The sequence below is a fragment of the Podarcis pityusensis genome (genome assembly GCF_964106645.2).
Source record: "Podarcis pityusensis genome assembly, chromosome: 10".
NCBI classification, from domain to species: Eukaryota; Metazoa; Chordata; class Lepidosauria; order Squamata; family Lacertidae; genus Podarcis; species Podarcis pityusensis.
This window is the reverse complement of record NC_138035.1, coordinates 13,662,128-13,688,908: the sequence shown is the minus strand read 5'-3', so window position 1 is coordinate 13,688,908 and position 26,781 is coordinate 13,662,128. Positions and strand designations below refer to the sequence as shown.

Genomic DNA, 26,781 nt, shown 5'->3' with positions numbered 1-26,781 from the left:
TATTTGTGGAGGGGGGGAATGGCGGGGGGGAGTGGTTATGCACAAAGCAGGCCTGCACAACCATGTGAACCACAAAGCATGTCACAGCCATGGAGAGCAGCCGCCCAGGGGTTGCACAAATCACTGGCGTGCTGTATGCAAATTTGCAAGTTTTCTCTTTGAATCCCACTCTGCCTCTTTAGTTGCTGTGTTTAGTTGCTGGGCTGTATTACGGATTCTATGTGTTTCTTTAATATGCATTTTTACCTATCCTTACTGTCATATATATTTCCCTTCCTGGCCTCTCACACAGGATCTTTCCTTGTGTAGCAAGTGACACCGCTCTCATCTATTTCCCATCACCTTTTGCCCTGTTTGTTGTCTTGAGGATGATAGTGTTTCTTCACTGCTATTGGGTATATTTCCCCCCTCAGTTCCCCACCCCACCCCTACAACACCCAAGGCGTTGTTCAGACACCATCAAATAGCCAAATCTTGTTGGCTTCATTGCACCAAATAAAGGAGATTCTGACTGAAGATCAGGAAGAACTTTCTGATGGTGCGAGCTCTCCGACAGTGGACGGGACTTCCTCAGAAGGTGTTGGACCCTCCTTCACTGAAGGGTTTTTAAGCAGAGGATGGATGGCCATCTATCAAGGATTGTTTAACTGTGATTCCTGCATTGTAGGGTGTTGGACTAGATTCCTTCCAACCCTACAATTCTGTGAAATAAGTGTGAGGAAAATGTTTCTTGTCCTCACCCTGGAATGTTGTGGGCGAAACAGTTTTAAGGAAAATGGATGAGAAAGTGATTGTCACAGTGATGAGTGGGGTGAAAATTTCACCCATTTGTAAAGGTACTCCTGAAAAATCATCAGAAGGGATTGTTGCCGTTTACATCCTGTGAACAAGGTAGTCATTTCTGACTCAGAGTTATTTCCTTTGGCTATTTTCTCAGTTGCCTTACTTGCATCTCAGACAAGGATAGGGATAAAAATTAACATCAGGAACACCCCTGGCATACTTTTAACTTCCTATCAATGTTAAGTTTTACAAGGTTTTTCAGAGGCAAGTATCCATCAGACCCATCAGAAAAATTAGCATCTTAAATTGCCCTGTGGGTTGCTAAACTAAATCCACTTTTCAGTGCACTGAATTCCACCAGAAACATTTGAACCGCTTGTGGAACATGCTAGCTGAGCGCTTGCAATGTGTGTCAAACTAATCTGAATTTCACAAGCTTACTCATCCTCGGCTAATAAAGCTGTATTTTTAAATGGGAGGAGTGAATGTTCAAGCCATGATACTTCCAACTCATAAAACCTCCCAAAAATAATTGTGTTATTCTCCCCCCCCCCCTTTGGGCATTCACCCCACTTTCATTTACTTTTCCAACTCAACCATCTTCTTCCTTATTTTCTAACCCTCCTTCTCTGGGGAATCTTGCAAATTACCTATGAACTTTGTGGTTCCATTGCGTGTTAATAAAAAGACTCCTTTGTGCCCTCTCTTCTCTCCCCACCCAGGACAAAACGACACTGGAGAACCTGACTCAACAGTTGGCAGTCAAACAGAATGAAGACGGGAAGTTTAGCCACGCTATGATGGATTTCAACATGAGCGGAGACTCTGATGGTCAGTAGCAGAGCGTCTTGCCTTATTCCCAGCTGTGCCTGTACATCCACTGCCCGGTGGAGAGAGAACATTGATCTCCTTGGTACTTAGCGCATGGCGAGGAGACACCCACTAAACAAAGCTGGCGATGTGTAATGCTGAAAGTCTGTGGGCGAATTTTTCATGCTGTCATAGTAAACGCCATTGCCAAGGTTAAGACCACGTCTCTGGCTCTGTGAAGATGAGATGAAAGATGCAAACAGAAATAGGTTTGGGAAGAATGAGATCAGTTGCAGAAGTGATCAGTTAGCAGAACCGATTGGCCACAGGACAGGCACACTCTGGGACTGTAGCAGCTGTTTGAGTTGCACAGACCTTTCATATTGTCTGTACCACTGCAGAGGTGTCCGTGCATGAAAAGACAGGCAGCCATGAACAAGCATTTGTTGGCTTGTTACATCCGATTCATACATGACAGGGCAGGGGGTTAGATGTTCACCAGGGTGGTGAAGTGGTTAGTGTTGAACCTGATTGAACCTCCATTGCTATTCAGCCATGGAGCTCACCGGGTGACTTTCTGGCCTGTCAGCCTAACCTACCTCACAGGGGAATTGTTAGGATAAAATAGAGGGGCCATGTACACTGCCATGAGCTCCTTAGCAGGAAAGCCGGGATATATCTTTGTGATGCTGCCAAAAAAAGACCCTTCACTGTTAGGAAGCAAAGCAACTAGCACTGCCTAGTCCGTTGGTGGAATCACAAAATCATCAGCAAATAAATAAATAAATTCAGATGGCGTTTCAGAACGGATACCCTCCCCACCTTCATCCCAAGATAAAAACCTATAGTACTATCCTGCATTATTTGGAGACAGTGTAACCGTGGGTAATATTCCCATGCCCCACTTCTTTTACTCAAGTGGCTGGCGATTCTCTGGGAGGAGCAGAAGAATGGGAATGTGTGGAACCTCCTTCCACCATGCGCTAAGGAAGCATTCCCTATGGAGACCCAAGTTGGGCAGTTCTTTCCCTGCGGAAAAAGGGAAGACTGTGCAAACTGGAGGTGTGTACATTTGGACCTCAGCATTGACTACCATCAACAACTATGTTTAGGTGATTATATGGTGGAAGGAAAGCACACAAGTGCCTTTATCCACCATGCCATAAATCTGTACAAGTACATGTCTTAACTGAGAACATGGGAGATGCAGGACTTCATGCTGCAGTGATGAACCCTCCTGAGTACAATTTAAAGCTATGCTTGAGGAGGCAGCTTATAACAATGAAATATCCTTTGTTCCCTGCCTTTTCTGCCCTCCCACCCCATCATTTTAGGAAGCGCAGGTGTCTCAGAATCTCGGATTTATCGGGAGTCCAGAGGGCGTGGCAGCAACGAACCCCACATCAAGCGCCCAATGAATGCCTTCATGGTATGGGCAAAAGACGAGCGGAGGAAGATTCTGCAGGCTTTCCCGGATATGCACAACTCCAACATCAGCAAAATACTGGGTAAGGCAATGAAAAACAGGAGCAGTTCTCCAGCAGGGCTCTGTGGTTTGGAGTGGGCGTAATATCAACTGGACACCCATCTGGTTCTGCAAAAGCCATTCTGTGCTTAACTCAGAACGAGGTGGCAGAATTCTGGACTGCACCATTTCGTAGTGCAGCAAGGTGTCTCCTAAATGAACTGTGGCCAAGATGGCCAAGAGACCATCTTGTCCAAATGTAGCTTGCAGAACGGCCATGACTTTGCACTCAGATCAGTATCTGAGGCTTCTTCCACTTTCAGAAGTGAAGGTGGGCCATTTTGGGTGTTGGATATGGGGTATGGCTTCTTTGGGGTTGTGTTTTTTGTCTTATTAATCTTTGTAGCTCAAGGGTCACCCAACATTTGGGTCAGTAGGCACATCTGGAATTTTGAGGTGGTGTTGTGGGCACGAGCCACAAAATGGCTGCCTTGGGGCATGGCATGACACAAAATGGGTGCTATGCACCCCATCAATAGGGGAGGAAATGTGCTCCCATCAGCCACTCCTGAGCTCACTCACAAAGAGAAGCTCTTTGCACCTCTCCTTTGTTCAGAAATGATGGGTGAATGGATGTCCACTCCTGGCATCTAATGGAAAGTGGGCATGTTTAAGGGGGCATATTCAGCGTAGGAGAGGCTGAGCCAGTGCAAATAGAACCTGAGGAGAAAGAGCAAAAATTCTCTATTGTGCTGAGGTTTTTCGAGGAGACAACTAATGTGTTCTTTCATGAGTGCTGCAGAAGGCACATTAGTGACCCCTGTTGTAGAATTTTATGTGGATTTTACACAACATTTTGATGTTTGTATTATTATTGGGGTTTTCTCCCAACCTGCCTTGGGACCAAAATACAAGATACTGTTGTTATTATTATAATTGAAACGCTTCTGAAAGTTCCTCTGTGAGAAAAGCTCTTTTTAGTAATGAACATTTAGTAATGGCTACACATTTGAGTTTTCAGTTTTCAGTGAGTTGTGTTTGATCTGTTGTGTGTGCCTGTCTGTTTTTACAGTAGGGGGCAACATCCTTCCCATAATCTGTAGCTGTGCAGTCCACAATTCTGGCTTTTCAAATGTGTAAAGGTAAAGGGACCCCTGACCATTAGGTCCAGTCGTCACCGACTCTGGTGTTGTGGCGCTCATCTCGCTTTATTGGCCGAGGGAGCTGGCGTACAACTTCCGGGTCAAGTGGCCAGCATGACTAAGCCACTTCTGGTGAACCAGGGCAGCGCACGGAAACACCGTTTACCTTCCCGCCAGAGTGATACCTATTTATCTACTTGCACTTTGACATGCTTTCAAACTGCTAGGTAGGCAGGAGCAGGGACCAAGCAACAGGAGCTCACCCCATTGCGGGGATTCGAACCGCCGACCTTCTGATCGGCAAGTCCTAGGCTCTGTGGTTTAACCAACAGCGCCACCCGCATCCTTTCAAATGTGTAGTTTGACTCAATTTCACACGGGCAAGTTGGCCACTGGAGAAATTCTGCTGGGAGCAGGATTTGTGTGACCACTGTTGGATTCTTCATTCTACAGATTCACAGAGGCCTATATACTAGCTGTCGGTTATAGATGGCAGGTAGGGTGGCTTTAATAGGGCACCTGAATTGACTAGATTAGTCGGAAGAAAGTGAGATAAGGAGTCTACATTTGTTCCCGGGAAGATAACACTTGCATATGCTAGCAGAAGGGATTTAAAGGCAGTTAGTGGCTGTGAGATTAAGCCTATGAGTCAGGAGGAAAAACAGTTTGGCTGGGTCTTTGCATTTAAGAGCTGTCCTGATTAAACTTACCTTTAAGCAATCGTCTTCAGGAATTGGTCAGATCACTGCAAACATCATCTCCTCCACTTTCCATACAGAAAGTACAAAGGGAACTTGGATGTTTTCTCTCCATCTTAACTGATTGTTTGGGATAACAACCTCCAACAGCACGCTGCTAATTCATTCCACTTAAAATAGGCCCTTGAGCCGGGCTGACATTTTACTCAGTCTCTGGGGGATCTGCGTTGACATTTTAAAGGGCTTCTAAGCATTTTATAATACCCTCCAAATCTGGTTTTAATAAACCATTTCGGCTAAGAAATTTAACATAAGGAATCACCTTTTACTGTTTAGCACTAGGCCAGGCCAGTGCGGGAAAGGAGGGAAATGCGGCAAGCGTATCGCGAGCATCTTTTTCCGATTAAATATACAGTACGTGGAGTGTAACATGCAAATCCATTCCAGATTCTCATAGAGATGACAGCCCTGCTTAGCTCTCAAAACTTCTTGCACTCACTGCAAGTGAGTGGCGAGGTCTGAAAGCAAGCGAAAGTGAGAGATTGCTTTCCTTTGAAGCATCAGAGGATAAAGGGGGGAATCTCTTCCTCCTCTGCAATAAAGAGGGGGTGAGGCGCTCTCCTCTTCCCCTGATGGAAATGTTGGAAAGGTCCCTTCTGGGCTGCCAAAGGCCACTTTTTGAACTCAGCAGGGAGTTCTCTATTAACTTGGGGAAGGAGAGGGAATTGGAAGCTCACAGATCAACCAGGTACTCGGGTCTCTTTGCAAGAATGGCACAGTTGTTCTAACTCACCATCGTCATCGTTCTTCCTTCTTTCTGGCACTGGGGTCAGGTGTCTGAAGTTTCACACTGACTGTGGGTTATGTGAGACTGTTGCTCAACCAGGCTGTGTGTGTGTTCTCTCTCTCTATATGTCTCCAGTACTACAGTGCTATTCTATCCTGGGATTAAATTTTGACACTTTTGATATTATGCTCTGAACATTTAAAAAAATGGGGGGGGGAGTACCAATGCATGGATTTGTTAGCAAAGTCATCTGCGCACATGTTTGTCATCCATCTGTTCATTGGTACGTAAACTGGTGTATCCGATTTTTATTTCACTTTTTGCAAAAACGGCTTGTTAAGAAACCTTGCTGTCATTTTTAAGAAGTGTTTCAGTCTCTCAGTGTTCCCACTCTTAGTCTTTAAGATTCTCTATCTCTCTTTCTTGTGTGAATGTGTGTCTGTCTGTCTGTCTGTCTGTCTCTCTGTGTGTGTTTGTATTGCAGTTAATTGGGGAAAAATTAAAACATAATTTTCTGTATTCAGCCATTTTTATAGGAGTGTGAAATAGAAGGTCTGAGATAGCCGGGATCTCTGAATGTTAAGCTGTTTCTCCTAGTTGGGAAGTGCAGTATGCTGATAACAGCATACTTGCCTTATTTGCATGCAGCCATTCAGGCAGATCTCGCAGAAGCAGTTCACCAAAAGTTACATTGCAACAATAAGCATTAATTAAAAAAGAAGTTGCAATTACAGAAAGACTGGTGTGTTTGTTTCAAGGAAGCCGTAACTGGTTCTTCTCCCTTCCCCGCTCATAGTAGGGCCCTTCGGAAGCCCCTGTGCTGGCCCTTGGGGGAGGCCACTGCTGGGAGCAATGGATGTGGAAGTAGCACTTTACAAAAGAAAAAAATGAAACTTACAATCTAAATGTCAATGAAGGGAGAGAGCCACAGGTAAACAAGGGATCAACAGGCGCTGGTGGACCTCCGTATCCTTAGACCAGCCTTTGTTAGACTGGCATTAATTAGTTAAATACTTCATGGGAAAAGTGGAAGAGAGATACGATGAGGCAGGTTTCAAGTCTCTGCTGTGCCTTGGCCTATGTATTTGTCAGCCTAGCCTACCTCGCAGGCTGGTTGTGAAAGGAGTTGAGATAAGAAAGATAAAGCTGCAGTTTCCGCCCCCCCCCCCAGGGATAAAGGTGGGGGAACTCACCATGAAGTTCGTTTGCTTGTTTATTGCCGGCCCAGTCACAGTGCCCCCCACCCCGGCCAAGGTAGTGGCTAAATGTAAGATGTAACTAATAAACTCAAGCAGACAATGATCTGGATTAGAAATGGCCACCACTTTATTGATTGCAGATTATAGGTGGATTTTTGGCTCAGGTATTGAGTGTATATCCGTTCCAGCCCCCTCCCCCAGACAAGAAATAATTTTAAAATGGTAAGGTAACTCAGTTCCCCTGAGTTCCTGCTAAAGGGGAAAAGAACACCCCTGTAAAGCACTTTGGGAGATTGAAATGTGCTATGGAAATGATGGCGACAACCAGCTAGTGTTCAGCATGTCACAATTGGCTAGTTGTGGCCAGTGCTCACTCAGCTTCTGGGTGGCTATTAATTGCTATGGCACAGGGAGCTTTTGTGGGGAAGGCATTTGGAGGCTGCCTGGGCCACCAGTCAAGGAGCCGTGTCCTCCCGCATTCCTCAATACAGGGACCGCACCTGCAGCTGCCCGTCTGTCTGATTCAGCTTCCTTGTGATGCTATTGGCCTTCCTCTGCACCCTAGCCAAGAGGAAGGGAAGCTTTTTGAACCTAAGGGCCACATCACCTTCTGGGAAAGCTTCCAAAGGCCGTGAGAGGCAAAAGGGGGCGAAATAACAAATGCAAGCTTTTAACTTCATACGCTAGGCCGGTTTCTACGCACATTTGCGCACACACTCTTCACCCATACAAATAATAAATAAATAAATTTATACCCTGCCCATCTGGTTGGGTTTCCTCAGCCACGGCACCCAGCAAAATATTAAAATACAATAATTCATCAAACATTAAAAGCTTCCCTAAACAGGGCTGCCTTCAGATGTCTTCTAAAAGTCTGATAGTTGTTTATTTCTTTGACATCTGGTGGGAAGGCATTCCACAGGGCGGGTGCCACTACCGAGAAGGCCCTCTGCCTGGTTCCCTGTAACTTGGCTTCTCGGAGTGAGGGAACCGCCAGAAGGCCCTTAGTCCTGGACCTCAGTGTCCGGGATGAACGATGGGGTGGAGACGCTCGTTCAGGTATACTGGACCGAAGCCATTTAGGGCTTTAAAGGTCAGCACCAACACTTTGAATTGTGCCCGTAAACATACTGGGAGCCAATGTAGGTCTTTCAGGACCGGTGTTTTATGGTCTCAGTGGCCGCTCCCAGTCACCAGTCTAGCTGCTGCATTCTGGATTAGTTGTAGTTTCCGGGTCACCTTCAAAGGTAGCAAATGGCACCATCACAGTTGAATGGCACATTCCAGACAGGCAAAAACTCTCAAGGAACTTGGGGGGAAGGGGGTGTAGCTAGGGAGGGAATGAGGTGTGCTGAGAGTTCCAAGGGCCAGGCAGAAAGGCTTGGAGGGCCGCCTTTGTCCAAGCCTGCCAGAGGGAAGAGGGAGTCCTGTGTATACAGATTTCCTGCCCCTTGCAGGGTTCCTGCTTGGTTCCCAGCGTCTTTTTGAGCCCCATCAAAAGAGAAAGGCATACTCGCACCCACCTAGCAAGGCAAATGGAAAACTGGCAGTTAATAATATTAAAAAACTGAGACTTTCCTAATAGGAGCTATATGGTTTGCTGGTGTTTTTGTTGGAGCAAGGGACAAATGTTTTGCAAAAGGGAGAGAATGTAAGCTTTCTGTAGATCATAAATGGTGCGTGGGGTGTTTGTGATGATCTAGGCATGGTGGAAGTTATAATGTGAGCTAACTGCAGCGAGGAGGAAGGCCACGGCTGTCTCCCAAGTTGATCAGCCCCCACAATGTCCTTGCCACATTTCCACCCAGGGGGTGTTTTCATAGCCAGGGGCTCATCTCTGTTTCCCCAAAGAGGCTGAGCACTACAAGGCTAGCCTGAGTAATATCCCATTGGGTCATTTCTTTTCTCTCCCCCCCCCAAAAAAAAAATTCTCCCAGCCCAGATTTATGAGCATCATGAGTATTTTGTAAGAACAAAAATCTCTCCACCCAGCTCCATTAGAAAAAGCAACCCGGAGAGCAAATGAACATTGTTCCTCCATTTGTAATATTTTTCTTTTCTCAAATGTTAGCAAAGCATTGCCTAGGACTTGTGCGCTCACACAGCCAGAAAAGGGTTGTTGTTGTTTTTCTCTTAAGAGGCATAAATTTAATCACTTGTGTCATTCATCCTCTGGGGCCGATGCAATTATGCATGTGGGTGTTTGCTATATATGTGTGTGTGTGTGTGTGTGTGCGCGCGCGCATTATGTGTGTGTATGCACATACATGCATACATGCACATTGTGTACACACACACAACACACAAGTGATTTTAAACAACAGTAAGGAACTCAGGTCACATTACTAATACAGTGGTAGCTCAGATTACATATGCTTCAGGTTACACACTCTGCTAACCCAGAAATAGTGCTTCAGGTTAAGAACTTTGCTTCAGGATAAGAACAGAAATCTGGCTCCAGCGGTGCGGCAGCAGCAGGCGGCATTAGCTAAAGTGGTGCTTGAGGTTAAGAACAGTTTCAGGTTAAGAACGGACCTCTGGAACGAATTAAGTACTTAACCAGAGGTACCACTGTAAGCTGGATGACATTATTAATAAACACATTTGGCAAAAGAGAGACAAGAATGGCAGTGGGGGCAGGAATGGAGTCATTAGTGAGGCTGGATGAATGAATGGCTTTTTGCAGCACAACGTAAGCAAAACAGGTCCTATCTCAAGGAGCTACAAGACATGGATGAGAGAAGCTGGTAGTGGCTGGTTCGTTAGGGCAAACGGGGCAATGCTTCACCAACCTCGGCCAGCCCCTGCCCCACTTTCTATGAATGGAAGAGAAATCTGATTTTGTTTGCATTTCCGTGTGAAACTGCCAAATTAACACTCCAGGTAGCTCCAGCAAGGGAGCAATCCAGCATCCGCCTTGGGCAAAGGAAGGCCACCAGTGACTCTTTTGGAGCTACCAAAAGGATAATTACAATTTGGGAGGGCCATCAAGGTACCACCAGACCAGCTTTTCCCAAACTTGGGTCTCCAGCTGTTTTTCGACTACAATTCCCATGAACTCTGGAGACCCAAGTTTGAAAAACCTTGTACCTTGGAAAACCCAAGTGTTACATGGACTGGATCTGGCCCTCGGGTTGCCGCTAGGCCACTCCAGGGCTGGCAAGTACTTTGGTGATGATACCCACAGCTTTGAAAAGGCTCAGAGATGGACAGATCTCATTTTTCCTTCTTCCCCCGACAGGCTCTCGCTGGAAGGCTATGACGAACCTTGAGAAGCAGCCGTACTATGAGGAGCAAGCGCGCCTCAGCAAGCAGCACCTGGAGAAGTACCCGGATTACAAGTACAAGCCCAGGCCGAAGCGCACGTGCTTAGTGGACGGGAAGAAGCTGCGGATCGGCGAATACAAGGCAATCATGCGCAATCGGCGTCAAGAGATGAGGCAGTATTTCAATGTTGGGTATGGGCCCTTTGTGGCGGATTTCATATACTTAGGTAGAAAGGGTCTGGGGGTATCTGATAGAGCATGAGACTCTTAACCTCAGGATCATGGGTTTGAGTCCCATGTTGGGCAAAGAAGTCCTGCATTGCAGGGGTGGACTAGATGGCCCTCGTAGTCCCTTCCAACTCTACCGTTCTATGAGTCTATGTGCATTTTAGCCTTGCAGTTGTTATTAGGCATATAGTGGGAACCTGGAGTTTTCCCAGTGTGGGATGATGGAGAAAAGGGGCCTACAAGTTTGCATCTCTTTTCTCCTGACTTCCAAGGTGGAGGGGTGGCTCAGTCAGTAGAGCATGAGTCTTTGCATCTCAGAGCTGTGGGTTCGAGCCCAACGTTGGGCAAAAGATTGCAGGAGTTTGGATTAGATGAGCCTTCTACAGTTCTAATATTTTAAGGTCTGCTCGCCCAACCACCAGCACATGAGAGCTGTAGCCACTTCAGCTGGAGGGAAGTCAGTTGTGTGCACCCACCCCCATCCTTGCAACACGACTTCCAGTGCATCACATGCAGTGATGGGCACCAGTATGGATGGCTTTAAAAGGATTGGGCAAATTCCTGGAGGCTGAGGCTGAAAAGGGCTAGTAGGCACAATAGCTACATTTGGACCCCACAGTCGGAGGCAATATGCCTCTGAATGCCAGTCACCAGGACTGGGAATCGCACATGGGGAGAGAGCCCTATCGCACTCGTGTCCTGCGTTTGGGCTTCTCATGGGCTGACCATTGTGAGAACAGGAATTCTGGGTGTGATAAGCCTTTTTGGCCTGTTTCAGCAGGGCTCCTCTTACATTCAGGACTCAGTATTTGCAAGTGGTTTGCAAGCTTGGTTCTCAGAGGCTGCCCTTACATTCTGTGGGGTGAAAAGCAGGCCGTGTAATCAATGACCCCCCTCTTGCTCTTCTTTCTCGGCAAATGCTGTCCACTGGCATACTGCTGCTTCTGAGCACGGAGATTCCATTTAGCTGTCGTGATTGTTAGTAGTCACCAATACAGACCTGTCCCCCTTTGTGAATTTTTCTGGTCCCCTCTCAAAGCCGTCTAAGCCAGTGCTCATCGCCTCATCTTCGTGGCAGTGAACTCCTTTAGTTAATTGCAAGTCGGGCCTGCTACAAAATGTTGCGGTGTGGGGCCCTCCAGTTCAGGGTGCCAGCCAGCTAGCCAGTCAGGCCTGCTTTCAAGCTCCACCATTCCGTTCCCATTCGCTTTTGAACCCTATGCAAACGTTCAGTCTCTTCACAGGTAAAGCCCTGCCCACTCTGGTATACCATTTTTACTCAGTTTAGAGCTTTCACTAAGTTTGAAGGCAATGCTCAGAAGCAGAGGACCTCCTGTTCTTCTGGGGGCGCCTCGTGGGATTTACGCCCCTGACCATGCAGGGTTCTAAATCATTCAAGGAGCTTCTATGAGGACCAGAGACCAGTGTTTTCCATTTTGCCCTCCAAAAGTCACCTTACTGCTTACTCCACATGCTAGGGTTTGATGCAGCAGTCACACAACGGTAGCCACAATCCATACTGATCCCGCTATTTCTTGACAAATTCATTGGCAGATTCCTACTTTGCAGGGGGTTGAGCTAGATGACCCCCAGGGACTCTACAATTCTTTCAGACACTGTTCTCTCTCAGCCCTACTGGGAGCTGCCAATGATTGAACATGAGACCTTCTGCACACAAAGCTGATGCTCTACTACTGAGGTACATCCATTCCGTTTGGAGTGCATAAGCAGAACTCCTTATACCTGAACATCAGAAACAGAGGAAAGGGTGTGCCTTATAAATAAATATACACTCTTTCCTGTCTTGAATGTTCTGGGGAGAAAGAGCAGGCGCTTCATCACTTAATGTACAATTAATATATGGAATTCACCGCCACAAGATTTTTTTTATGGCTACTGATAGAGGATGGAGGGAAAATTTGATTCAGTATGCATTGAAAGCTGGACCAGTCAAATCTGCACTGTCAAAAACAATTTGCAAACCGAAACAAAAAAAATATCCTTTGAAATTTTCACTTATCTGAATTTTGCAATTCAGTTCTTCAACAAACGGCATTTGCAAAAATGCATTTATTAGGGGAAAGTATGCATTAAAAATGAAGATATAAGGGGAAATATGGGGTAATTGCTTTGCAAAGTAGTGTACATTAGTCAAAATATAAAAATTATTTAATAGGAGAAATTCACACTAAAACATTTTCATGAGGATTTTTTTAAAAAACATCATATATCCCTAGGAAATGTGAACTGAATTTAAGACTGGGGGGGTGGGGAATGAGAAACAAAATTGATATATCCTTCTATCTACTTACATAGCGCTGCATCTTTCTGAGTTGGTAGAGAACAAACGCCTAGCCGATCCATAGCTAAGCACTTTTGAGTCCTATTGATTTTTTTTTTCAGCGTAAGAGTTAAGTACAGGTTTAAATCTCTCCTGTTGAAATCAAGGAGACTTAAAACTGCTTAACCAGGGCTGGACTGCGCCCAACATTTTTGGAACGAGAGCTGGCTGTTTGAGCCTGGTTAATGGATGACAGTAATGATGAACAGAGATGAATCTGTCCAGCTACTGCTAAGTGTCACCAGGCAGTATTTTAAACAGCTACAGTGTGCATTGTAATACTAAGCAGCTCAGCCCAGAAATCTGAGCCGCTTAACCCTGTGGTGTTGGCAAGTCCGGTGATCCCACTGGTAAGCGCGGAAACAAACAGAGGGATGTCGGCCAAACCTTGGCATCAGGAGATTAAAAAGAGAGGGAGGGGAGGACCTTTTGGAGAAAGAATAGGCAGCGACAAAGCCTCCAGAATTCCACTTATCTCGCCAACACTGATGCTTGACAATGTTAGGGCGGGGGGGATTAATCCAGCAATAGTTGAAATGGTATTCAGCTTCCTTACTGAGCTAGCCAAATTCTCTCTCTGCTGGGAGTGGTGCAGATACTTTGGGGTTAGCAGTAGGTGTGCCCCAAATGAGGTCTTTGCAACAAGGTGACATCTTAAAGGGAACTGATTTTGGGTTCTCTAAAGGGTCTGACGTTTGTCGGAATGTGCAACCTCGTGCTAAGTTTGGTGTGCTTAGAACTGATTGCTTTCACTAGACTGTCTCACACCTAAATCGGCACAGCGCTAGGCTGTAGGGCTTGAATCCCGATCAGGTGAGACTGGGACTTGCTTCTGAGTAAACATGGTGAGGGTGGGATTACAGGTAGCAGCTCTTCAGAAATATAGAGACAACTCCATAGAGCTGCCACAGTTTGTGGCATACAGTGAACTCTGCTGTTGCAGGTTTTCAAAGTGTTCCAGCCCTACACTCAGAAATTAGCCTCCTAACCACAGCCAGCTGTAACAGATCTAGCTACATGTTGGTGTTGCTGTTGTGGGTGCCTGTTTGGTAAAATCCATCCTACGTAATCCACACTTCCCTTATTTAACCCATGCTAAATTCAAATTGAAAAGGGACATGGGTGGCGCTGTGGGTTAAACCACAGAGCCTAGGACTTGCCGATCAGAAGGTTGGTGGTTCGAATCCCTGTGACGGGGTGAGCTCCCGTTGTTCAGTCCCTGCTCCTGCCAACCTAGCGGTTCAAAAGCATAAAGTGCAAGTAGATAAATAGGTACCGCTCCAGCGGGAAGGTAAACGGTGTTTCCGTGCACTGCTCTGGTTCTCCAGAAGCGGCTTAGTCATGCTGGCCACATGACCCAGAAGCTGTACGCCAGCTCCCTCGGCCAACCCCAGAGTCGGTCACGACTGGACCTAATGGTCAGGGGTCCCTTTACCTTTTTAAGTGCAAATTATTTTTACCAATCCATACATCTGCATGCTCTTGGAGCCCTACAAAACTGGGTTTAGTGGGGGAGTATTCTGTAGGGATTTAAATTGTCTAGACCAGAGCTGCTGGTCTAGTCATTTTCACATCACCTTTGAATTCATTGATACTAGGGACCTAGGTCTCAGAGATTCTAAACTTGTGATGGGGCTATCTCACTTTAGATCAGCCTTCAACAACTGCAACTCCCATCACTAGTGTGGAGCCAGTGTGGTGTAGTGGTTAAGAGCGGTAGTCTCGTAATCTGGTAAACCGGGTTCGCTTTCCCGCTCCTCCACATGCAGCTGCTGGGCAACCTTGGGCTAGTCACACTTCTCTGAAGTCTCTCAGCCCCACTCACCTCACAGAGTGTTTGTTGTGGGGGAGGAAGGGAAAGGAGATTGTTAGCCACTTTGAGACTCCTTAGGGTAGTGATAAAGCGGGATATCAAATCCAAGTTCTTCTTCTTCTCTTCATCGCTTCTGGTTGAGGCTGATTGGAGTTGTAGTCCAAAATGACCTGGAAGGTGAAACTGTTTTAACCAGTAGGTTGAGGTTCTCGTGACTGAATGTTTATCTCTACAAAATCAGTCTCCACACAGAAATCTAATATTCTCTTAGGGATTCTAGCTCTCTATATGCAGGTAGTAATTCAGTTGAATTGCACAGAGGAGCATTGCCGTCTATGAAGTGGTTCAACCCGGACTCAGGTTTACCACCTCAGCAAAAACGCAGTAGCTGCTGTTAGAAATTAAAACAATGAGACAGACCGGTCTTATCTCCCCTTAGCAAGGCTCCCTCTTCCCCATCTCACAAGGTTGGTATAGTCATCACCCTGTCTGCTGCTGGCATGTTGCCCTCAGGCTAAGATAGGTTCCCCACTCCTGTATCCTCTTCCCCAGATAGGCCTCTTTCTGTTGCTATAACGCTTGAACCTTCTCCTTGAAGGAAGAGAGAGAGAGATTTAGAAATGCGTCAAGGATCGGAGAACTCCGCCAACCCTGCCCCATGGCCTTCCAGGATTGTTCTGAGGCATATTGCACTCTTGGCGTAAACGGCCAGGGCAAGGTTTCACTCTCAGTTAAGCCTGCTCTCCTCCAGAGATTCCCCTCCTGTCTCCCGTGGCAAGGCTTTCCGTTGCAGACGGACACACCTTTGATGACATTACAATGCGGAGCATGTTCTGCACAATATTATCGCAATTGAATTAGCCCATGCTGCAAGGCAACAAAAGGAGCATCAGTGCTAAATCTGTAGGTTTGCAAGGATCCCCCAGAGCTTCTTAGGGAGATAAACACAGCCAGCATTCCAAGATTTGAGGAAGGAATTTAGCAGGCCTAAAATAACCCAGCTCTTTTATGACATTTGCATGTATTTCCAAGCTTTCGGTATCTGAAAAGGAAGGTTTTAAGCAGATGCTTGGCATGGTAGCTTTATGATTTCATAGAAAAGTTACAAGAAGATGGCCTAGTATGCCTCTCTTGGATGCTCAGAGCCCAGCCACAGTTTTTAAGAACTGCCTTAAGGTCTGCTTTTATGAAGCTGTCTTTTTAAACTGAGTCAGACAAGTGGATTTGTCTACCTTTATATTGTCTATGCCAGGGGCTGGGGAACTTCTGGCCTAGGGACGGGAGAAGAATTTTTATTAAGTTTACATTTGCACTCCCCCCCCCCCAAAAAAAAATATGCAAACTGAAACACAACCTTCCTTCGAAATTTGCATATCTCCAAATCTTGCAAAGCAATTTTCCAGGCAGGTAACACGTACAAAAATGCATATACTAGGGTAGTATATGGATGAAAATGCTTATAGAGAAGTTTTTAATGTTGGCGGTTTTATAAATTGTTAGAAGCTGGCCAGAGTTGCTGGGGCAACCCATCATTGAGGACGATTATGATGATGATACTATATTTGTGAAAGTGATATACAAGGATGTATATTGGGATAAGCTGCATACCAAAAAAAGTGTGCTTGGGGAGAAATTTGGTCTAAAATGCTGATGGATTTCCATGGGGACTGTTTTAAGGTAAAAGCAGAAAAGTCACAAATGCATGTGGAAATGTGAGGAACTGAAGGCTAGGAAAATGAGAGAAAGTGAAACCAACAACTTTGCCCTTCCATACTGTGGCTCTTTAGATGCTGTTGGACTATAACTCCTGCAGGTTCCCCATCCCTGGCAGCAGGTCTGCAACATCTTGCGATGAAGTCATTCCCAGCCCTGCAGCCTGAACTCTTATCTAGCTGGAGGTCCTGCATAATGAATCTGGGCACCTGCCCCCATGGAAATGTGTGCTGTAGCACTGAGTGTGTGGGTCCTCCCCCTGGGATTTGACCTTCTTTTCTGGTAAAGGTTGCAGAACCAGAAATAAGTGTGATCAGTCGATCACACGGGAAAGTCTTGCACCAGCACTGTTTCTCAAGGGCCCTTCCAGCGCAATCCATCCCCATCCCTCACAATTCAGGGATGCAAATCTGCATCCTGGGCATTGTGCTGGGGGAAGCACTACCGTTTCCTGACGCCAACACACCATGCATCAATGGAGACATCCCTTGAAACGGCCTCGGTCCTGTATACCTGAAGGAGCGTCTCCATCCCCATTGTTCAGCATGGACACTGAGGTCCAGCGCCAAGGGCCATCTAGTGGTTCCCTCACTGCGAGAAGTAAGGTTACAGGGAACTAGGCAGAGGGCCTTCTCGGTAGCGGCGCCTGCCCTGTGGAACGCCCTCCCAGCAGATGTCAAGGCAATAAACAGCTATTTTACTTTTAAAATACAGCTGAAGGCAGCCCTGTTTAGGGAAGTTTTTAATGTCTGATGCTGTATTGCTTTTAATATTTGGTGGAAGCTGCCCAGAGTGGCTGGGGAGACCCAGCCAGATAGGTGGGGTATAAATAAATTATTATTATTATTATTATTATTATTATTATTATTATTATTGAAATGCAAGCAGCAGGTTCAGAGGTGGTTTTGTCAGCACCATGGCAGGGATGCAGAGAGGGTTAAACTTCCCCTCCTTACCTCCACCCCCCCTTTCCTGAGGCTGCTCAGACTGCCCCATTGCTGCTGTTTACACTTATGCATTAATTACACTAGAGAAATTAATGTTGGTCCTAAGGAAGGAAGTCGGAAACACAAGAGGTCTTATACCCTATAGGGAATCTTCTGTACTTGGCCCACATGGGGAAATAGCATGCCCATTAGAACTGAAGGAAATGCCAGTGAAACAGAGAAATAATGAGTTATGTTTGACATCTAAGGCATATCAAACATATGAAGCAATGGCTCCAATATAATGTAATAAAAAAAATGCATTAAGATTTATAATACATGGGTACAATTATTAAGATATGGCATCTGGGGTCTGTAATTGCACCCCGTGTGGGGTTGTCCTACCCCTAATGTCTTACACATGAACGCTTTCATTCTGCTCAAAACTTCTTGGAAGTATGCATTCAACAACAGTACTACATAGTTAATGTTCCTTACCTTAACTGCTGCATTTGTGCAGTTTCACTGCTGCGTTGTTAAATCAGAGTTGTCACCATACTGCGGTCTAATAACTTGAAAGTGCAATGTTTTATTTTCTTCCAGTTTGACTTTCTTGAAGTCTAAAATGATACTAATTGGTGGGGAGATGCTGAACATATTTTCATATCCCTGGAAACATGGCTTTAAGGGGGCCTGCAAGAGAGAGAGGGAGAGAGAAAGGTAATAGCTTGGTGGCATAGTATCTGTTTTGAATGCAGAAGGTCCAAGGTTCAAACTCTAGCATCTCCAGGTAGGCTTGGTAATGTTTTGTGCCTAAAACCCTGGAGGGTTGCTACTGGACAGTGTAGACAATGCTCAGCTGAATGGACCAATGGTCCTATTCAGTATAGGACAACAGTTGACTATCTCCGCACAGCCACTGACAATCAGGGTAGATAATACTGAGCCAGAAGGACTAATGAACTCAGTACAGTGGTACCTCTGGTTGCCAATGGGATCCGTTCCGGAGGCCCGTTCGCAACATGAAAAGCCCGCAACCTGAAGCGCCGTCTCTGCGCAGGGGTGATTCGGCGCCTCTGCGCATGCGCAAAGCGCGATTTAGCACTTCTGCGCATGCGCGAGCGGCGAAACCCGGGAGTAACCCTTTCCGGTACTTCCGGGTCGCAACCTGAAAAAACGTAACATGAAGCAAACGTAACATGAGGTATGACTGTATAAGGTAGCTTCCTTTGTTTATTTCTAAAAGAATGGCTTATGAGGATGCATCCTCCCCCTTGTGTCTAACGCTTCCCCATATTGTTTCCCCCCCTCCTTCATTGCCAACAGACAGCAAGCACAGATTCCCATTGCGACGGCCGGCGTAGTCTACCCAGGGGCCATTGCAATGGCAGGAATGCCCTCCCCGCACCTGCCCTCGGAGCACTCAAGCGTTTCTAGCAGTCCAGAGCCCGGGATGCCCGTTATCCAGAGCACTTACGGCATCAAAAGCGAGGACACCTCCCACGTCAAGGAGGAGATGCAGACTGACGACATCAACGGCGAAATATACGACGAGTACGATGAAGAGGACGATGACCCCGACGTGGACTACGGCAGCGACAGCGAAAACCACATCGCGGGGCAAGCCAACTGATAGGAGGGGGTCCCGATTCTTGGCGTTGACCTCGGAGGACTTCGGTGGGAAGCCCCGGCTGGTTCCTTAGCCCAGTGGCCAAGCACACAGACTTAAATCCTCACACACTGACTGTTACTTAAAAACTCTTAGTCTTAACTAGTTGGGGGGACATCAGCTGATCAATAGGCATCAGCCCGCGTCGGGGGGGGGAATAAACTTTTTAAAAGGAAAGCGAAACAAAAAATTTAAAGAGACAAAAAGGCTCAGAGGAAGGAACCGTGACAAGGAAGACAACTCACGAAGACAACAAATATATATATATATAAATATATATATAAAACGGACGGAAATAAGCTATGGGTAATATAATGCCAGTAATTCAGCTGCTATACCCGAGCACTGAAGTCTTACCCGTTCAACCTTTTATTATTATTATTTTTTTCAAAATAAACTTTATGGCTGTTTGTTCTACAATGTTCTAGAAAATTCTCACTCAGGTACACAGTGCCAACAAGTGGCTTGTGAATGTGTTCTGTTGTTTTTGTGCTACAGGTAAAAGGAAAAAAAATAAGATTTGGGGTGGGGTGGGGTGGGGGGAGGTTGGGGAGGAGGTGACGCACCTGACCAGGATGGGGCGGGGGGCAGAATAGATGATTTTTAAAAACAATTCTTTATACTTCCCCCTCCAATTTTCCCACCTTTTTCTTTTTCACCCTTCCTCTCCAGAGTCAGGGTTATTAAGGCATTTATGCATCTGGCTGGAACGGACCTGGTTTTTTTTAGCCCATGTGGCATTGCACATCCTGATTCACAACAATTGCTGCTTGCAGGCGAGGAAGAGGTCATTGGACCTGTAGGAGTTTGCTTATGACCCTGATGGTTTGCTCCAGTGCAGAATGTTTTCTGTGCAGGCTGCAATAAACCTTTGGGTGGTTTGAGAGATTTGTAGACCATGAATTGAGCTCAAGAGATGCCCAATATGGGACCTTTCATCAACATATCATCATCATTATTTATTGGATGTCTTACCTGCCTTTCACCACCAGGTCCCAGGACAGGTTACACCCATATAAAAATACAATATTAAAATCCTTTAAAACAGCAGTGCTCTCCCACTGACTTACGTCCTTCCCTTCCAGCAAAATACATTAACCCAGTCCCTTAAAAATGCAAGCACTTGTTATATCTTGGTTTGATACCTTCCTTATTAATCTACACACGTCCTTAAATGGGTCATGCCAGTCACCAGTTAGCCTGATCACCTGGGAGGCGTATGTGCCCTCGTCCCAATCCAATATCTGCTTGACCTTGATGGATGTGCACGAGAGCATGTTGCCACATGGGCTGCAGTGGGCATATTCTTTATTTCTGCTGCCACCACCCCAGCCAATCACCCCCTTCCTTTCTAGACAGGGCCTCCTTCCACCAATTGCACACCAGACGTAGTCTCTGAGCAAGTGCCAAATTTGTACTCACATGCTGAACAACTTCCATTTCATGTTTTCTTTCCCAGTTGGTCGTCTTTTCTTTATTTCTTTCATCTCGTCTTCGGTCTAAAGTTAGGACAGTGTTGTGTCTTAGACAATCCGTTGAAGAACCTGATTACCAGCAGCTGGTGAGGTTAGATTTTTCTTTCTTTAATTAATTTTCTATTAAAAAAAAACACAAGTTAAAGGAAACTGTAGGTGCTGTTCTCAGGTGAAAAAGAGAGAGAAAGAGAGAGAGAGAAACAAGAGATTTAGAGGGGGGAAATATTTTATGAATCGTGGACTTGGGTGTTTAGGTGGATGTGGGTGTTTATGGTACTAATAAGAATAACCTTCAGATAATTGTTGGGGTGGAGCAGAAGTAAATCAATGGATGATTTCCCAAATAACTGAGTCTGTTTGACATCCTGAATTTACACTTCATGCTGGTGCTACATGTAATAGATTTCCATTGTTTGCATATGAAGTGTGGCACTGAAGAATGTGAAGCATTAACTTCCTAAGTCAAGTATTGGGGAGGAAAGGGTGAGGGTGTCCAATGTCATGTGTTCAGAGACTTTCAGCTCCAGATCCGCATCAACCATGAGGTGGAGGCTGAGATGAAATCTTGCTTGTGGGTGAAATCTTGAGTGAGCTATGAAAATAATTCCTGTGATATATGAATGATTGACCCAATATGTGTGACCCATCTTCCCACGCCCGTGCATCCAGAGTTGGACTCAGATTGGGCAAGGCATTCCTCACAGTTTGTCATTCCACATAGTCCCATCCCTCGTGATGGAAAGTGCACTACGACACTACCATGGGCACTAATGTCTGCAGTGGGCCTTTGTGTATCAATAGCTGTTCCAGTCATGGTGCTGCAACATTGCCGTAGTGTCACTGAGACATTGCTTTGGTGCTGCAGGGAGATTCCAACAGTTGGAACAATCCCAATTGAGGGCTCCGGCGACACACTCTAGGCTTCCAGGGCCTAGCAACTGCCCTATTCATTTCAATGCCAGAGAGCGCTTGGTATATATCACCCCAGTTCCATCTGGCATTTTCCCAGGTTAGAGAGAATGAGACAGAGTCCTGCTTTTGTGGTGTATCTTGTGTACCTTGGGCCCATTCAGTCTTTGGCTTCCTGCCATGATGAGGAAGTCATGATGATTGGACAAGGGAAAACTAGGCTTTTGACCTAGCTGAAATCAGTGGAACTATGCTCGCTAAATGGAAGAACTTTACCATAAGCAGTTTATAGTTCAGGCTGCCAGATAGCATACTAGGTTTGATGATAAGCAAGTGGCTCCACATTCCAGCAGTTCTCACAATGTCTTGCTTGCTAATACAGATGCCTCAGGCTCATGGGTGACCCAAATGGGAAAGGTTTATTCTGCCATTCTGTGTGCCACTATTAATTCCATTCTAAGTGGTTTACTACAGCAGAGAGCTACAGAGATAGACCTGCACATATACTGTTTGCATGCAATGCTAAGCCATGGTTTGCGTAGCTTAGCGGTGGTTTGTTTGTACATCCAAGTCCATCCTAGCCAACTATGTTTTTGTTGTGGCCAACAAACCAGTATATGGAACCATGGTTTGAAATGGGCTTGCAAATTTTGACTTGTGGTTTCTCATTAGGTCTGAACCCACTATCCTGGCTTAATCCCAGTTTGTTTCAGCACCCTGCCCTCGATGCTTGCTCAGCTACAAAGGTACAAGATGAACATTTTGAAAATGAAACCAACATTAAAGGTAAAGGGACCCCTGACCATTAGGTCCAGTCGTGACTATCTCTGGGGTTGTGGCGCTCATCTTGCTTTATTGGCTGAGGGAGCCGGCGTACAGTTTCCGGGTCATGGGGCCAGCATGACTAAGCCGTTTCTGGCAAACCAGAGCAGCGCACGGAAACGCCGTTTACCTTCCCGCCGGAGCAGTGCCTATTTATCTACTTGCACTTTGACGTGCTTTCGAACCGCTAGGTTGGCAGGAGCAGGGACCGAGCAATGGGAGCTCACCCCGTCGCGGGGATTCAAACCGCCGACCTTCTGATCAGCAAGTCCTAGGCTCTGTGGTTTAACCCACAGCACCACCTGCATCCCCTAAAAAACCAACATTAGGCACAACAAATTATAGTTGCTCTGGTCGTCTGCAGGGCTGATCCATCCATGGTTAAAACAAACAACGGCTTATCATTACATGCAAACTGGTACAGCGCAGAATACAAACTGAAGTCAGCAGCCATTCATTTTTAAAAGAGCAGATCTCTAGTCCTCACTATTGCAAAGATTTTACAGAAACTCAGGACAACATCTGGCGGAATCTCGAAAGCTTAGAGTGGTAGCTAAATAATACTTTTGATAGGGAAAGGCTGTATGACAGCAGGACCAGATTGAGGCTGCCACACGTATTAGGCTGTATGTCCCGTTGACCTATTTCTGAGTAAACATGCATAGAGTTGATACATCTGTTGATTTTGCTGACTGTCATTTCAGTGTGTGAATTGACTTCTCCAAAAAAAGCATTGTGTACAGATCAGTGGGGTGGATGGTGCCAGAGCAAAATGGAAGTTTCATGGTTATTGAAGTCTAAAAAAATCTGACCATATTCTGTGGCTATCATGTGTTTGCCTGGGTATGTCAAAAATGGTGGCAAGCCTTATCCAACACTGTAGCTTTCTTGGGAAGGGGTGGTCCCATCAAATATGTTCAAGCACACCACATAGTTTTTCAAGATGGCAGTATTTGCATTGGAAATCATTACTGCCATCTTGGGCATTTATTGGATAGTGTGACTGCCATACTTGCCCAGAAATGTACAAGGTAGTGGCATTCACAAAATTCCAGCCACTGGGAACAATGGGGAATATTTTATTGGCAATGCTGAGGTTATTGAGGAGGATCTTGAAGGAAGTAGGTGGGAGAAGACTCAAAAGGGTAAAAATAAAAAATAAATTTAAAAAAATTAAGAATTGATCATCAATCCCTATTCATTCTTATTAACTCTTTGAAGATTCATGCCCTCATTGTTCGTATGACAGAATGCTACTTCAAAAATAGACCTCCCTCTGGCAAAGCAAACAGTATCCCATTGTGATTGAATAGTTCTGGCAATAGTTAAATGGGAGCTTGGATGAAATTTCTACCCACGCTGCTCTTTCACGTTATCCACCTCTCCCTCAACAATCCTCTCTCTCTCTCTCTCTCTCTCTCTCTCTCTCTCTCTCTCTCTCTCCTCTCAATATGTGTCTGGGTTGGTATTCAGAGTAGTACATCATATTCTCTATGTTGGAGATGTCTTGTTTTGTATTGGTTAATGGTTGCATTTGATTTTGCGTGAGGGTTTTTTTCTTTCTTCAGTTGAACTGCCTCTTCATGCTAGTGTTGTAATGGTACTTATAATGACGTTAAGAATAATAATGGTCAGCTGTTCCCAGATAGTAAATTATGCATAATTTATTTTCCTCTCTTTTTTTACATTACGTTGGTGTGTTTTTTAATTTGGCAATTACCACGAACAACGACAGCTGTTAAGGTGTTTTTTTATATATATAAAAAAGTGTCCTTTCCTCCTTTTGGGTTAAAAAGCTGCAATTTCGCTATTGCTCACCCATCCCCCCTTTTTTTGGTGTGTGTGTGGGATCTTTTAGAAAATTTTGAGCCCACTGTCCCATCAGGTATGGACATTTCTTAAGACGGGGTGAATTATGGGAGTGTTGAGTTCAATCTTAATTAACTTCACTCAGTTTGGATTATTTAATGACACTCTAGAGCCATTCAAAGCACTCTGGTTAAAAACTAAAGCAAACTTTTATATATATATAGATATAAATATAAATATTATGACAAATGTACAATGTGAAAACTGAACATTTTGCTCTCTTTTTCTAAAAGGAAAAAAAACACAAAACAACTAAACCAGATTGTTCCCTGTCTTTGTGAACAAATATTTCTGACTCTTGTGGGTTCAACCTCACATGTGTTGGGTGCTTGATTTCCACCATTTTATGAAGACAGTCTGGGTTAATTATGTGACTTTGGTCAACATCAATACTTTGTTTTAGCTCCAGGTTAGTTCCAACCCAGGTTGGAGCAAGTCATCAACACACTAGTTATGAGAATATATAATCTGGGATGAGCCTGTGATAGAAGCACGTGCAAATCCACACAGATTCATTGTGGTCCCAACTGTGTTGAGGGAAACTTCAGAAATAAGTGATACTCCATCATGTATGTCTGATCGCCCCAGAAACAGATAAACGTATTCAATTATTCAGTTGACTGTCCTAGGTTGAGTCCAGTGGGTCTGTGCTTGCAAGTGCTTACTGTACTGGAACCAAAATACTTCAAAATTACTGCAGGTACAAGGACCTCATCTGTGAATAACTGGGGGGGGGGGGGGGAAATACCTGCTCTCCATTCCTACCGAGTTAAGGGGACAGAGCTTTATTTCTTTTGTTGATTGGGAGAGGGGAGTCTTTCTGCATTTATCTTCTTCACTGTATGCCATGGGACCTATTCAAGGTTTGGATATGTCCCTGATGTGATAGCCATAAGAAGCTAAACTGATGTCAAGCCCTTGTTAAGCATGACCTTATTTACAGAACGTATCCCGGGCGCTACTGAACAACAACACCCTAGGGTCACTTAGAGGACATCCCACATCTAGAAACGTGAAGGATGAATCCAAAGCAGTAGACTTGGTCAGGTATGGATATTTTATCCGAGTGTGGAATGGTTTGACCCAGTGCTATTTTCCTAGGAAAAAGAGGTGCCAGAATTCACCATAAACACCTCCCTCGTTCTCTTAGAATGGCAATGGAGAGGTGCCGGAACACATCTGAGTTTCGACTGGGAAAAACCAAAAAGCCTTGGTTTGAGCCCAATAGTCTGGCTCTGAGATCAACATGTTGAGTATTGAGATTCAGGTTGGCTTCAGTGGGGGAGTTAACAGAAGTAAAAAAATAGCTTAACTTTGATTAGGATGTGTCCGATCACTGAACATGATTCTGAACCGCACAGCATTCCCCTCTCCTGACACCCCCCCCAAATTATTGCCTAGCCTACCTCTTCTTGTCCAGTTGAGAATCTTGTAAATGATTGTGTTGTTTGCACTGAACTTTTGTATCTTCATTCCAGCAGCCCCGATTTAGCTAGAGTTACTTGTGACGGCAATTTTATGCACGCTTTACTTGGCAGGAATCCCTACTGAACATAGTAGGACTTCCTTCTGAGTAAACACACGGGGCTTCACTGAGCAGGCATGTGTAAGTTTGCACTGTACTGATCTCCCACTGCTTTTAATGGGGCATGCAGGGCAACCCTGTACATCTCTACTCAGAAGAAGCACCCATGACACATACATCCAAGGTAAGTGTGTTTAGGATTAGTCCCTACTAACTTTAGCTGGATCGGGGCCACCGCTTCTACTTCCTGATGTCATATGATCCATGCTATTTTGTTTTCTTTTTAAACCATTTTTGGCAAAAATAATACTATCACTGGCAAAGGTGGGAAAGAAAATATTCAATACCACCAGTTTCCACTGAAATGGGAATAGTTTCACGTTCTTGCTATGCCTCCCCATAAATTGTTCATGCTTTATATTGGCAAAATAGGATTGCCAAGTGCATTTAACATATTTATTTAACTGTCCTACTGTATTAATCCCAAATGGGACTCATAACTATTATTACAGTATTTAATTAGTTGAGTAACCAAATCCTCTTATTAATGAATGGATGGGGGGGTGCAAGTCTTTCTTCGGTGACAATGTTTCAGAGATTGGGTTTTGGCAGTAGACTTCCTTCAGTTAATTTTTTTTTAACAAAAGAAATTGTCTTTAACCTCCTTACAACACATTTTCAAAGTCCTTTTTTTGTGTGTAACATAATCCAAACGAGATGAACACTCATTGTTCCTGAAGAAGTATCTGACATCACGTTTCTTCTAAAGTTGAAAATAATTATACTCAGTACAAACATAAGCTTCTCTTAGCAAAAACTTATCCCCTAGAATTAATGGCAACCACACAATAGCATCTATTTAAAGACATGCTTTAATAAGGGTGAAATGTTTAGTTTCCACTTTCTGGTTGAGTCAATTCACTAAGCCTGGATTCAAATGTATGCTTTGCTCATAAGAAACAGAGTGGTTATCATGCTAGCTTAAAGTATAGAAGGGCCCACTGCTATATTTAGTTTTCTTGCCTTCTGTCTCTCTCTGATCCTTGGAGGTTTTCAGGCAGAGGTTGGGTAGCCATCTGTCATAGATTCTTTAGCTGAGATTCCTTCGTTTCAGGGGGTTGGACTAGATTACCCTCAGGGTCCCTTCCAACTCTTCTGTGATCTCCCTCTCTCATTGTGAGCCACACAATTTTGTCCTCTATCCAGAGAATGAGAGCTGCATTTTAGTTCCATTGAGTTCATCATCATTTATTTGCATGCTGTTTCTCCATAATTTAACCACGCTCAAGGCAACTTTCAACACTCAAGAATACCTTGATTCATTCTTAATAGTTACAAAAC

At 45.0% G+C, this 26,781-nt stretch overlaps 1 protein-coding gene across 7 annotated transcripts in view; it reads left to right on the top strand.

Moving 5' to 3' along the window:
• The window catches only part of SOX5 (SRY-box transcription factor 5), a 764,489-nt gene extending 745,229 nt beyond the window's left edge, over positions 1-19,260 (top strand). For 6 of the 7 annotated variants that reach the window (XM_081022783.1, XM_081022784.1, XM_081022785.1 and 3 more), the window contains 4 exons: positions 1,506-1,614; positions 2,928-3,101; positions 10,126-10,342; positions 18,498-19,260. In XM_081022783.1, coding sequence (XP_080878909.1) covers positions 1,506-1,614; positions 2,928-3,101; positions 10,126-10,342; positions 18,498-18,804 — 807 coding nt within the window. In that variant the 3' untranslated portion in view covers positions 18,805-19,260. The remainder of the gene's footprint in view (positions 1-1,505; positions 1,615-2,927; positions 3,102-10,125; positions 10,343-18,497) is intronic. The other variant, XM_081022786.1, reaches the window with a different exon arrangement.
• The last annotated feature ends 7,521 nt before the right edge of the window (positions 19,261-26,781 follow it).